This window comes from Rousettus aegyptiacus, unplaced genomic scaffold (assembly GCF_014176215.1).
Source record: "Rousettus aegyptiacus isolate mRouAeg1 unplaced genomic scaffold, mRouAeg1.p scaffold_m13_p_13, whole genome shotgun sequence".
NCBI classification, from domain to species: domain Eukaryota; kingdom Metazoa; phylum Chordata; class Mammalia; order Chiroptera; family Pteropodidae; genus Rousettus; species Rousettus aegyptiacus.
The window spans coordinates 21,107,331-21,120,759 of record NW_023416288.1 but is presented as its reverse complement, the minus strand read 5'-3'; the positions used below and the strand labels follow the sequence as shown (position 1 = coordinate 21,120,759).

At 37.4% G+C, this 13,429-nt stretch overlaps 1 protein-coding gene, 1 long non-coding RNA gene and 1 pseudogene across 2 annotated transcripts in view; 2 read left to right on the top strand and 1 right to left on the bottom strand.

Annotated features, from left to right (window-relative positions):
• The window catches only part of LOC118610804, a 105,920-nt gene that overhangs the window by 49,097 nt on the left and 43,394 nt on the right, over positions 1–13,429 (bottom strand). The gene's annotated exons all lie outside the window — the stretch shown is intronic.
• Positions 1–13,429, top strand: part of COL28A1 (collagen type XXVIII alpha 1 chain) — a 131,839-nt gene that overhangs the window by 115,792 nt on the left and 2,618 nt on the right. Inside the window, exons 32-34 of the mRNA XM_016133678.2 lie at positions 1–555; positions 2,144–2,301; positions 12,766–12,967. Coding sequence (XP_015989164.2) covers positions 1–555; positions 2,144–2,301; positions 12,766–12,967 — 915 coding nt within the window. The remainder of the gene's footprint in view (positions 556–2,143; positions 2,302–12,765; positions 12,968–13,429) is intronic.
• LOC118611178 lies at positions 9,059–9,174 on the top strand (annotated as a pseudogene).

The window sequence follows — 13,429 nt, the reverse complement described above, 5'->3', positions numbered from 1 at the left end:
GTTGTGGGCCCAAATGCAAAGAGACTCCACTAGAACTGCTGTTTGTGATTGACAGCTCAGAAAGTGTGGGGTTACAGAACTTCCAGATCATCAAAAATTTTGTGAAGACTCTTATTGACCAGGTTGCTCTGGACCTCACCATAGCCCACATAGGCATAATCAACTATAGTCATAAGGTGGAGAAGGTGGCAGATTTGATGCAGTTCTCCAACAAGGATGACATCAAGCTGGCTGTGGACAACATGCAGTATCTGGGGGAAGGCACCTACACAGCCACAGCTCTCCACGCAGCCAACGACATGTTTGAAGCTGCAAGGCCGGGTGTGAAGAAAGTGGCCTTGGTCATCACTGATGGGCAGACAGATACCCGAGATAAAAAGAATCTAAAAGAGGTGGTGAAGAATGCCAGGGACATCAATGTGGAAATATTTGTGATTGGGGTGGTGAAGAAAAATGACCCCAACTTCGAAATGTTTCACAATGAAATGAATTTAATTGCTACTGACCCAGACAGTGAGCATGTTTATCAATTTGACGACTTCCTTATCCTGCAAGGTAAGACTCAGCTCCAGAGTAAAGGAATTTAAGTTCTTCCAAGTACCACATCATGGATTATCCTGAGAAAAATAGAAATCAGGAGGCTAAAGAGGCTTATGCGAACGTTAAATTGTAATACGCAAACTCCAGGAAGTAAAAACATTTAGTATCACCCAGTTAAGAAAGTACAGTTTCTTGTCTTTATTCACTCATAGTAAGTGCTGAGCTACTCTTGGAGTTAACTAGGGGTATCTATGGTCAAAAGACATGAATGAAAAGAAAGAATAAAATGTGGGGGTATTGCTAAGATTAGTTGATGTTTAAAAAGTTGCCTATCTTGAATAAGAGATGATGCAAGCCAGCAGCAAGGCAGGAAATAACCATAGAATCAAAATGAATTAAAAAGTACATGATACATGAAAAAAAGTTATGATAATCTAAAGGAGGAAAGATATTAGTAACTGGAATTATTCAATACTATTTTCTGTCCTAGTCTCTATTCTCTATTCTTATGAAAACAGATAATGTTCTATTCTGTTCTTATGAAAACATATAATGAGTAAATAGGTTGATGTCAGGGGTTTCTCTTAACAACATTTTGAATATTCATCGTACAGTCAATGCAATCTGATGGGTGCCCCTATGCTACTTCACCCTTTCACGTGAACTAGCATTTCCTAATGAGGCATTCTAGGACACTGGCTCACCTATGATTGATGTATGGCCAGTATTGCTTTCCAATGAGACATGTTCCAATTCTTTGGAAACCAATGACTCATTCTGGTAGGGCCCGTACCGAGCAAGCTTGTGAAGTAAGTAAAAGTTATGCTTAATGTGTTTGCGATCTTCAGTTTGGTTCCATTTTTCCTTCTCCGCCCACCTAGGAGTGGGGACCCATGTGGCCAGCACAGAACCTCTTTTCCTCATGTTGCTCCCGCCCTTCTCCGAGTACCAGAGTGGCTGGCCCTAATGATAGCACACCACTTTCAGAACCTTCTCACTTTCTAGTTTCCCTTTTCTCTCGACCTCTCTAACCTGGGGTCCCATTTCCTTAACACCCTCCTGGGTGACTAATGAGTTTATCTGATATATTCATCCTCACTGTGCTGTTAACATGTTAGAATGATCAGAAGTATTACACATTTCAGAGACAGGTTACATTTTAGTAATTGAAGCGCTTTATTCTCTTAACCAAAGGAATTAGTAATTTGTTCTAGCCAGTGAGGAATATATTTTTGTACTCACTTTTGCTATTCCTAAAATCAGAGGTAATTGCCTATTGAATTTGTTATGGGTGAGACTTGTCTTTCCACAGAGACTTGCCTTTCCACAGAGTAGCTCACAGTTAACTGGTGCTTTCGATAAGCAAGCAGTTAAGTTGTTCATTTGCTTATTTGGGCTCTCATATACTATTAAATTAAATTACGTTATTTTAGATGGCCTCTTACAGATGATGTAAAAGCACTTTAAAACTTAGTTCACCCAGTAGTTGAGTTCAGCTGATGAGAAAGTGTTTATTCTAAGAAGAGTGCAGATCTCTTTAAAAAGGTTTTGAATAATGTTCCATTGCTCCTACTATTTCTCTTTTCTGCTCCTCTTTTAAAAGACACCCTGAAGCAAAGGTTGTTTAAAAAACATTGTGAGGATCTTGATTCCTACCTCATTAAAGTTTTGGGTTCGCCCACACTTCAACCTGGATTTGGGATATCAGGGGAAGAACTCAGGGAATCCACTCTGGAGCCTCAGAAAGAAATTTCTGAATCGGTAAGTAACTGTCTTAATTGCTTAATTTGTGAGCTTAACATTGTGTTTTCTGTCTGTTTTACATCAAAGACCTTCTTGCCTTGCACTGACAAGAATCAGCTGATGTATGTGTATTTTTAGGGCCGTGGCTCTAAATATTAGCTCTTTGTCTCTAGATTTCTAGTTCTGAAATAGCTCTAGGGCTTGTGAGCATAAATATGAACTTTTAAAATATTCTATATTTTATAAATAATTTATTAAATGTTGCAAGTAATATTTTTATATTATGCCCCTGCCACCACCGACATCATCATGTACACTAGAACGGATTAACATCATGCTATTTGAATCACCCACTCACCAGCTTTTAGATCCTTTAATACAAGTCACAACTCTCCCTCATCTGTGTACCCACCTCCCACTCTGCAATCTCTCAATTTTCTTCAAAGTGCACACATGCTCAGCTTGCCACTCTCCCACACTCCAAGCCATACTCTTGCTCATTTAGTTTCCACCTCCTATTCCCAGAGTGGGGACTGGGAGGGAGGCTATCCATGCATATGGTGCAAGGTGGATGCTTTGTTTCAAAGCTCCTCAATCACATGTACATGAAAGTAACTTCCTGAGATAAATATGACTGTCTTCACAGCAAGCTTCTGGGTACCGACCTCAGTCAATTAGATCACGAGCAACTATTAGGTTCTTTTAGGTGATAATTGGAGAGCTTCTCATGATTATCATTGAGTACTGTAGTCTTTTCTCCACTAGGTTATAACTAAATTAGACCTAGATGTAGCTGTACTACATATTTAGATATCCTCTAGGAAGCAGGCACACCGCATTTACAACCCTATTCTGTAAGCTCAGTGAAGTCCTTGGCCTGTTCTTTTATAAAGCCTCACAGATATGAAAGACTCGTTATGAGCAAATGCAACAATAGTCTAGCATCAGGATTCAACTGTCTAGTGGGAATAGTGAGAAACCTCTAGATCAGTAGTTGGACTCAGGACCATTCAGAAATCAGGCCTAGGATGTAATCCCTAAGGGGAGAACAGGACTCACTAGATTTTTATGCTATGTTCAAAAAATAACAGAAAGGCCTCTAACACATTTCTGTTTGAATAAATAGTAACCAACTCTGAGATGGGTAGTTTCAATAAGGGCAACAGACTGCCTCTCGATTATAGATCAAAATTAACACATTTATACTACATGGTTTATATCATGATCACGAAACTCTTTCTAAAAAGGGCAAAACAGTAAATCTTTTCAGTTTTGCAGGCCATTTGATCTCTGTTGCAATTACTTAACTCTATCTTTGAAGTACAAAAGCAGCCATAGCTAATACTTAAGTGAATGAACATGGCTGTGTTCAGATAAGACTTATTTCCTAAAAGCAGATGAAGACTTGGATTTGACCCACAGGGTTTGCTGACCTGAGTCTTTATGAGAATTTTAAATTAAGTTATAGACACTAATGAATTATCTATCTAATATATAGTCTGTCTCTTAAGTGTGGAATGTTCCTGGGTTCTTCCCTGCTTGTGTGACATATCACTTTGTTGCCTCCCTAGTCAAGCCATGTCCCTTTCTGAAGACATCTTAAATAAGAGCAAACTCAGGTTTCACCCAGCAAGTAGTAAACTGAGCTCTCTTCTTAATCAATGAATTCCAATAATATATATTGATTATTTACTACTGTACTGAGTGGTAACTCTTAAGGCACAATTCCTGCCCAAGAGAAGTCCATGGTCTATCAGGGAATGGATAAGTATAAGAAGTATTAAGAACTTTAGTAGAACTGTTAATGAAACATAGAAGATGGAACAATTAATTTCAGGGGAGAATAATGGGAGGCTTTACAGAGGAGGTGGCATTGAGCCAAGTTTTAAGAATGATTAGGAGTTTTATAAGACAAGAATAGCGGGGGGACAATATTTCCAGCAGAAGGAACATGTGGGCAAAGGGGAACTCCAAAGGGCACAGCATGAGACAAGTTCAGTCTAACTGGAGCCTAAAGTGTATGTGGCAGAATGGTAAGAGTTAAAGCTCAAAAAACAACTTGAGGACCAATTATAAATGGCTTCATGTGTCAAGGATCTTAAACTTCATTCATAGGCCAGGCAACCAGAAGAAAGCAGGGAAGTTTTTTAAAGCAAGGGTGATATGGTCACATTTGGTTCACAGGAAAAATAACCCTGGTTTCTGTGTGAAAGATAAATAGAAGGAGGAGGAAAGGAGGCCAGGATATGGGGAACAATAGTCCAAGTGAGAGATAATTAGCCCCTGAACTAAGCCAGGAGCAGTCAGAATAAAAAGACACATGAACTGGAAAGCCATTTCTGGGGTTGAATGAATAGGATTTAGTAATTGGATGGATTGGAAGTTAGGGAAATGGAAGGGTTTGGGGGTAACGGATGGATTTCTAGTTCAGAGATGGGGTGAATTAAAACACCATCTACTGAGATGGAGGATACAGGAGGCAGGATGAGTTCTTTTCTTTTTTCTTTTTAGTGAAGGAAAACAATGAGCTTAGTTTGCACAATGTTAAGTGGAGGTGCCTGAGGGACATCCAAGGCAGTTATGACAGAATGAGGAATCCTATGCCTCATAACATAACCCAGGAAGGTGAATGGCCGTGAGAGGCAAGTGATGTTAATTGATTCTGACAAATAAATCATTCTAGTAGCTGGGAAGGGAAAGGCATAGGAAGAATGCATCCAAAATAGTCTGGATGTATAACACCGAGAGCTGCATAAAGGGAAAATGAGGATCAGGTAGGTCCCCCTACAGTGCCTCTCACTGCGACAGTGAGAGCTTGCAATGAACTTGAGCTTCTTGGATAGCCCCTTTTATCTCTAGACCTTCTCACCCTGGCTCTCTTTGCAGAAACACCAAGGCAAGACTGAATTTTTAAACAATGAATGCTCCTGATATTTATCTGAACAAACATATATGCATGTATCTCTGTCATATGTATATATAATGAATACACACATATACATAAATAAAAAAAAACATATGTATATATCTGTGCATGAACAACCACCTTTCTCTAAAAGTATAATGACTATCCAAACATCTGTAGTAAAGTGAATCTGTCAAAACCTTTTGATTCTCAGATTGTTCCCAATCCTACCCTAGGCAATACTGCAAAATAAATAATCTCAGAAGTCCTTTTTTGTGTCTCTGTTCCCTTTCTCTGTTGTCTCTTCTAACACTCTTTGAAACACCTATCTCTGTCCTTCCTTCTTTCAATCAAAATCTGTTCTTAGGAGAAAATCTGATATCAGTTATTTACATTTTTGTGTGAAATCGAAGTCTATGGTTTCTATTTCTAAAAAATAACTTACATTTTAAGCATTTTGTCTAATTGAGAATGAACTTGATATGTACTAAACATCTGGGTGTTGGGAAACAAAGAAAGCAGAAGGATTTCCTAGATTCTGCGAAATTCATAGCACTTCAGCAATGCCCTGCGCTGTTGCTCGTTCGGGCTGGTCCCGGGAAGTTAAACATGTATGTCCATTCTACTCTGTTCCTCTCCTGAAATCTCAGGATAATTTATACTTCCTTCTGGAATTTATCACATTTTATGTTAATAAGTATTTGTATATGTACCTTAACTCTCCTCATGGATTTAAATTCCTTGAGGACATGATCTGTGTCTAATTAAACTTTGCATCCCATTCACACCCTAAAATTGTGCCTTATCTTGCATACAGTAGATGCTCAATAAATACTTATTGACCAAATGAAATCTATACCAACTGTTGGACTAAAAAAGAAATCTGAAGATTTTCTTCAGTGAAAGGCATCAATTATACTGTTATGAAAAAAGACTTTATATATAAAAACTCATTATTTTGGGGGGAGGGAACTAATAATGTTGGCACTTTGTGTTACTTTATCCTTTCTGGCTTTAGTCAGTTGGGTTAAGATTTCCAGGATATAAATGGGAGTAAAACAATAAAATCAACATCATTTCATCAGACCAACTGGCTATAATTAGTAAGCATCCATGAAGCAAATAAGCATATTAATTTCTTGCATGAAGTCACATTTCATCATTCTAAATGCACCAATAAATATTGTCAACATTAAAGAAAGAAATCAAAGATGATACAAATAAATAGAAAGATGTATACCATGCTTGTGGATTGGAAGAATATTGTTAAAATGACCTTATCACCCAAAACAATTTACAGATTCCATCCAATCCCCATAAAAATAATGATGACATTTTTCATGGAACCAGAGCAGAGAAATTTGTATGGAACCACAAAAGACCCTGAATAGCCAAAGCAATCTTGAGAAAGAAGAATGAAGCTGGCAGTTTTATGCTCTCTAATTTTAAACTATATTACAAAGCTATAATAATGAACACAGCATGGTACTGGTCCCACAAAAAGACACATAAATCAATGAAATAGAATAGAGAGCTCAGAAGTAAACTCATGTATATATAATCAATCTATGACAAAAGAGACAAGGATATACAATTAGAAAAAGACTTTCTCTTCAATAAGTAAAGTTAATTTGATGAAACCTTTGAGTTCTTAGATTGATGAGAAAACTGGACAGCTACGTGCAAATGAAGGAAACCAGACCATTATCTTATACCATATAGAAAAATAAATTCGCAATTAAAGACTTGCACATAAGACATGAAACCATACAATTCTTAGATGAAAACATAGACAGTAAGCTCTTTGGTATTAGTCTTAGCAATATTTTTTGGACCAGTCTCCTCAGGCAGGGGCAACAGAAGAAAAAAATAAGCAAGTGAGATTACATCAAACCAAAAAGCTTTTGCACAGCAGAGCAACCATCAACAAAATGAAAAGGCAACCTACTGAATGGGAAAAGATATTTGCAAATAATACATACAATAAGGAGTTAATATCTAAAATACATAAAGAATTTACACAAGTTAATATAAAAAACAAACAACCTACTTAAAAAATGGGCAGATGACTTGAACATTTTTCCAAATACATATACAGATGGCCAACAGGCACATGAAAAGATGCTCAACATCACTAATTATCAGAGAAATGCAAATGAAAACCACAATGAGATATCACCTCACACCTCTAAGAATGGCTATTATTAAAAAGACAAAAAATAGCAAGTGTTGGTAAGGACATGTGGAAAAGGGAACCCTCATACACTGTTGGTCAGATTGTAAAATGGTGCAGCCACTATGCAAAATGTATGGAGGTTCCTAAAAAAATTAAACAACTATGCAATCCAGAATTTCACTGCTGGGTATTTATACAAAGAAAACAAAAACACTAATTTGAAGAGATATCTGCAACTGTATGTTCATTGCAGCATTATTTACAATAGCCAAGATATGGAAACATTATTTACAATAGCCAAGACATGGAAACAAGATATCCATCAATAGATGAATTAATAAAGAAGATGTGTTACACACACACACACACACACACACACACACAGTGGGATATTATTCAGTTATAAAAAGAACAAAACCTTGACATTTGCAATGACATGAGTGGACCTAGATGGTATTATGCTGAGTGAGATAAGTCATAGAGAGATACAAATACCCCATGATTTCACTTATATGTGGAATCTAAAAACAAAAGAAATGTACAAACAGAAACATACTTATAGATACAGGAAACAAAGTGGTGCTTATCAGAATGGGGAGGGGTTAGGGGGTGGATGAAATAGGCAAAGGAGATTAAGAGGTACAAAAATCCATAATAAAATTAAAAAGTACAAATTTCTTGTTAAAACATAAATAAGTCACGGGGATAAAATGTATAGCATAGGGAACCTAGTCAATAATATTTTAATTACTTTGGTGACAGATGGCAACTAGACTTTTTGTGGGGATCATTTCATAATGTATATAAATTTTGAATCACTATGATGTGTACCTGAAACTAGGTACTAGTGAGATATTTTATGTCAATTACAGGCCAATAAAAAACAAAAAAAGAATGTCAACGTACAGGATGTTTATTTACTGGAGCTGGTTCTGTAACAATATTCTGTTTTTTCCTCCCTGAAAGAGTAGAAATGAAATAAGCCCTGTCTACTCTTTCCATAAAGCTTTTTATTTTTGTATTACAGAATATAAATAAATTATTCCCTGATTGCAAATAACAAATAACTAGCAGCAGAGATTTTTTTCCTTTGTATAAAGAAGGCTGTGATGTTCCATTGTGGAGTGCTTCCACAGCAAACCAGTGATGGAGGTAACCAAGCTAGTGTGGGAACGGTCCCTCCAGGTTGCTCCTGCACCAGGTAGAGATGTGTGGTAGAGGAAAAGGGGGAGCTGTGATTCTCCTCCTTCCTTCTGATATTGTCCTGATATATAGTCCAGTACTTAAGTATAGGATGCAGCTCCTTATTTCCACAGAGGAAATATATACTCTGAATGGATGTAAATTATAGAAAACTGACGGAGCAGGCTGACTTTGCTGGCCCACCCTCTCTTTGTACATCCTCTGTTTTAGTGAGACCCTATCTCATTTACCTCATTTCACCCTTATTATCTTTATCACACAAGCTGCTCAAAGATCTCTATCTCAGTTTTTACTCTTGGTATTTCTCCCATCTCTTTCTCTCCTTTCATGAACCTCACTCATTTTTACTCCATCATGAGATCCATTTAAAGAAGGCCACTTCTGATCATGAGATTTCACTGGCATTTTTTTTTTCAAGAAATGGAGCCCTTGGAATATTCTGACTTGATATTGAAATAAATGTGCTCCTTCACCATAAAACATGACCCTAGGTCTACAGTCATGCCACCCTGAACAAGCCGGATCCCATCTGATCTCGGAAGCTAAGTAGAGTTGGGCCTGATTAGTACTTGGATGGGAGACCTAGAAAGACCGGATGCTGTAGGCATAAAAAATAAAATAAAAAATAAGGGATCATAAGTTGACAAGGTCCTTGCAATCTGTCAACCAAGGGTTGCCTTGCCTAAAAAACAAACAAATAAAAAAAACATGATCCTGGGCTCTATTCTCAACTCTGAAGGGACAGCTTTAGTCACCTACCTGTATTCTGAGGCCTATTCCCTTCTGTCTCTTCCAAGACCAGGACCTTGCTTCACTGTTATGCTATTTTCTGCTAATATTCCTGACTCTTGAGTTATAGTCAGCTAATAGGCTTCCCTCTTCCAACTAAAAACTTCCCTAACCATCTAGTTCACATATCCTTCGACTATCCTGTCTCTTTTTATAATTATATTATTCCACAGGCCAGTCTTTGCTCACTTGCTCGCTTGCTCACTTGCACTGTCTGTCTGTCTCTCTCACACACACACACATACACACACCCTCACTCTCCTTCCTTCTCCCTCTGGCTCTCACTCTCAACTTCCTCACATCCATTCACTTGGGAAATCCTCTGAAGTCAGGCGACTGCCTCCAATATGACACTGAAACTCTCCTGGAAAAGTCAACGTCAACCTCCTAATCGCCAAATCCTTATTGCTATATTCTTATTTCTTTTTCTCTTTAACATGTAACACCAAGCCACTCCTTTCTTTGATTTTGAGGTTTCTCTCCTAGTTCTCCTCCCACCCTTGTGAATATTCTTTCTCGATTGCTTTTGGAGTTTCTCTTTCTCTCTTTACCCCTTACATATTAAACTCCTAATTTTTGAGATCTGTCTTTAGCCTGCTTCTCTTCTTGTTCCATATTCTCTTTTCGAGTTCCAAAGCTAACGACTCCCAAATTGACCTCCTCAATCAGAACCTTCTTCTGGGTCCTAGGCTGACATTTTTGATGGTCTGCGCACATCATATTCGGAGTGTTCCCCAGGCATTCAATATGAAGTGTGTTCACAATCCTGATGCTCCAGATTTCCTTCCTAGGAATATATTCCCACTGACAGCCAGCTACCCAACAAGAAACTTGGCATACCTCTGAAGCTCTATTTTTGCTTTATCTTCCACACTCATTGATACTGTCTTCTTTGGTCTTATTATCCCTCTATCCACTGTATCAACTCCTTTCTCCTCATCCAAACTTCTATTGTCTTATATCAGAGCCTCATCACTTCTTGCCAATATTAATATGGCCTCAAAACTCTGATCTCATCTCTCTTTTCTATATCCTCTCAAGTTTATCCATTACTTGTTTATAGTAAAATTTAATTTTTTACTCTTATAAAAATAATATCATAAAAATAACATCTTACATATAATTCCATTTTGGCTGTCTTCTTAAAAATATATCTATAATAACATGGTATATATTTTAACTTGGTACTAAGCCTCCATGATAGATTATGAAAAATAACATATTTCAATACTTCTATATTTTATCCTAAGGTCCTATTCAAGAGAAATATAAAATCCTGCTTAACTACTAATTCTTCACATTGCTATGTGAAGTTGCTGTGCAAGCATCATATGTTGTTAATAATGTATTACCCATGGAATATAAGATATTTCTATCTCGTGGAGGAGAAAAAAAATGCATAGTGCAAACTGACCTAGAAGAAATAGCCCAGACCTGAAACCTGAAATTTCATGAAGCCGAAAGATAAAATTATTCTCATTTATTAAAAAAAAGAAAAAAATTCACTGGTTCTAAGAATCTGAGGTATGATGCTCTTGTAGTCAAAATTCCCAAATGTGATTAAGAAAGAAAACACATGTTAGAGGTAAAGAATAACTTATGAGACCTTATGGCTTGAACAAAGTAATGATTTAAAGGCTTGGGTTAATCCTTTAAGAAAACAATGCTGCCCAGTGCACTTCTTCAAAGGACCATTTTTACCTGACAGACAGTATATCTAAAGTGTAGCCTTATGTTTGTTGACTTTATGTTTGATAAACTATTCCGCAGGCAACCTTTTCCTTTTTTTTTTTTTTTAAGTTAAAATGAAATGTGTACGGGAAGAATATATATATTTCTTTCCTGAAACAGGCATTTTCGGATTTTTGTCACTAGCTTACCAATAATTTTGGGGAAGTTCTTTCATCATATGGAGCTTTACATTCCCCAATAAAAGTGAGATATTGAGAAAGTTTTCCTCTAGCCTTAAAATTCTCTAGTTCTATTATTATAACAAAAGTTCACATATGTACCCACAAGATCATTCTGAGAGAAAGAAGAATCCCAAGTGCCCCACAGTTTTACTTCTATTTCTGCCAAAAGTTGTATTTTGGAGCTAGTGAAAATTTACTACTGTATTTGAATTACATGCCTTTTATATAGGGCCGATGCCCAGACCAGTCCCAATGGAAATCTTTGCTCTGGTTTACCTGGTAGTACTTTAACTGTTGTAAAATGATTAGCCTTTCTCTCATTGTGTGTGTGTGGCGGGGGTGGGGGGTGTGGGAGGTGAAGATGGTGTGCAGAATAAAACAGCATAGAGCACCTTAGATGGCAGAGAACAGTTAATGATGACAGCTGGCTCTGGTCACAGGATGACAGGAACCACAGGTAAGATAACATCAAAAATACTTTCACCTAGCTCAGAGACTTGCCTACTTAAATAATCAAAAGCAAACAAACAAACAAAGGGGGCCTTACAAGGATAAATCTCCATTCCATGCCAGGACTGAGATGAATGATTGATTCAACTCCATGTAGCTGGGGCCCAAGAAAAAAAAAAAAGAACTGCACTGGTCCCATAAAAGACTGACCTTACTCCAGGTAACAGCTGTAGTCGAGCATAATTGACATGACTTTTTTTTTTTTTTAAGCAAAACATCTTCTCTTTCTTGTTTCATAACATATAAATTTAGATGATAATTAAAAATTTTAGTCCACAAAACTTCTTTTGAAATTATAATCCTTTGTTCCTTAGCTAGCACTTCTTGAAACTTCTTAGAAGCTAAGTATCCTATCGCCCTTGACATTTGCTGGGGTGTGGCTAACAAGATGAGATGAAAAGTGATTGCTATTGTTCTTATTCTAGCGCATTATTGTCGTCTGCTGTCCAAATTCCTGAACTCAAAACTGGTTGAGTTACATGGTAGATATTTTAAAATATATTCTTAAATTCTCTGGTGTTAGAAAATTGAGAGGAAATGGCCATGAAAAAAAAATGGTCAAAGAAATTAGTGGTTGTTTTCCTTCCTCATACCAGTGATTAGGAAAAGAATGAAGACAAACTCCTCCCAACCTCACATCTCTCATGCTCTGCATGTGGATCCCTCTGGAAGGCCCAACACAAAAGCATCTGTGTGTGGCGGTGGGAAGTGTGTGTGTGTGTGTGTGTGTGTGTGTGTGTGTGTGTGTGTGTGTACACATACAATTACACCTAAAGTGATAAGAAAATCCATAATTTAGGTATTCAGATATGAATGACATAGAAAGGCATCATTTCCTGAGTTTTTTTTTTTCTTTTTGAGATAATTAATATTAGAGAGTTGAAAAGCAGCAGCAATGTGGAACTTTTCCTTAAATCCTCCCCAAAACAAACTACTTTTTTGACTTGATATCACTCAAACCAAAACTGTGAATTTTTTTTGTGTAGGTCAGTGTCCCTGGAACCCAGGACAAAGAGAATGAGCCTCCAGAGCCTACCTGGGCTGGCAGCTTGGCCACCACTCCTTCGTCTGAGGCTGCCACCACCCAGGAGCCATTGCTCAGCCCCCCTGAGGATGGGATGGAGGGTCTGAAAACAAGAACTCCAAGTCCCATTTTGAACTTACAGCTAGAAAATTTGGTGCACAAAGGTAAGAGATATATATGCCAGCCAGCTGCATCTACAATGTGAAGAAAGCATCGAAGAGATGGTCTCTGAAATCTCAGAGAGTACATGTTTTGACGCTAAACAGGAAGGACAAAAGACACTTCAGTTTATTATATACAGATTTGGAAAACAGGCTGGCAGTGGAACAAATTTGGCCGATAAAAAAATGTTAAAGTGTTTATTTTTAATTCGAATGCCTTTAGAGTATATTGTGCTTTCATGTTTGCCATAGTCCCTCCCACTCACTATAGTCTAACACGTGGCCTTTACACATATAGACATTTGAGCTTTTGTTTTCTAGAAGAGGAAAAAAACTAGAATCTAGATTCATCAACATATAATATCTACAGGAATTAATGATTAGATACGTAGTTTCTGAAGAACATGTCAGAGAGACATCTTTGCCCAAAAGCAGCATAGATTGGTTTGAAAACAAGTTCCATGA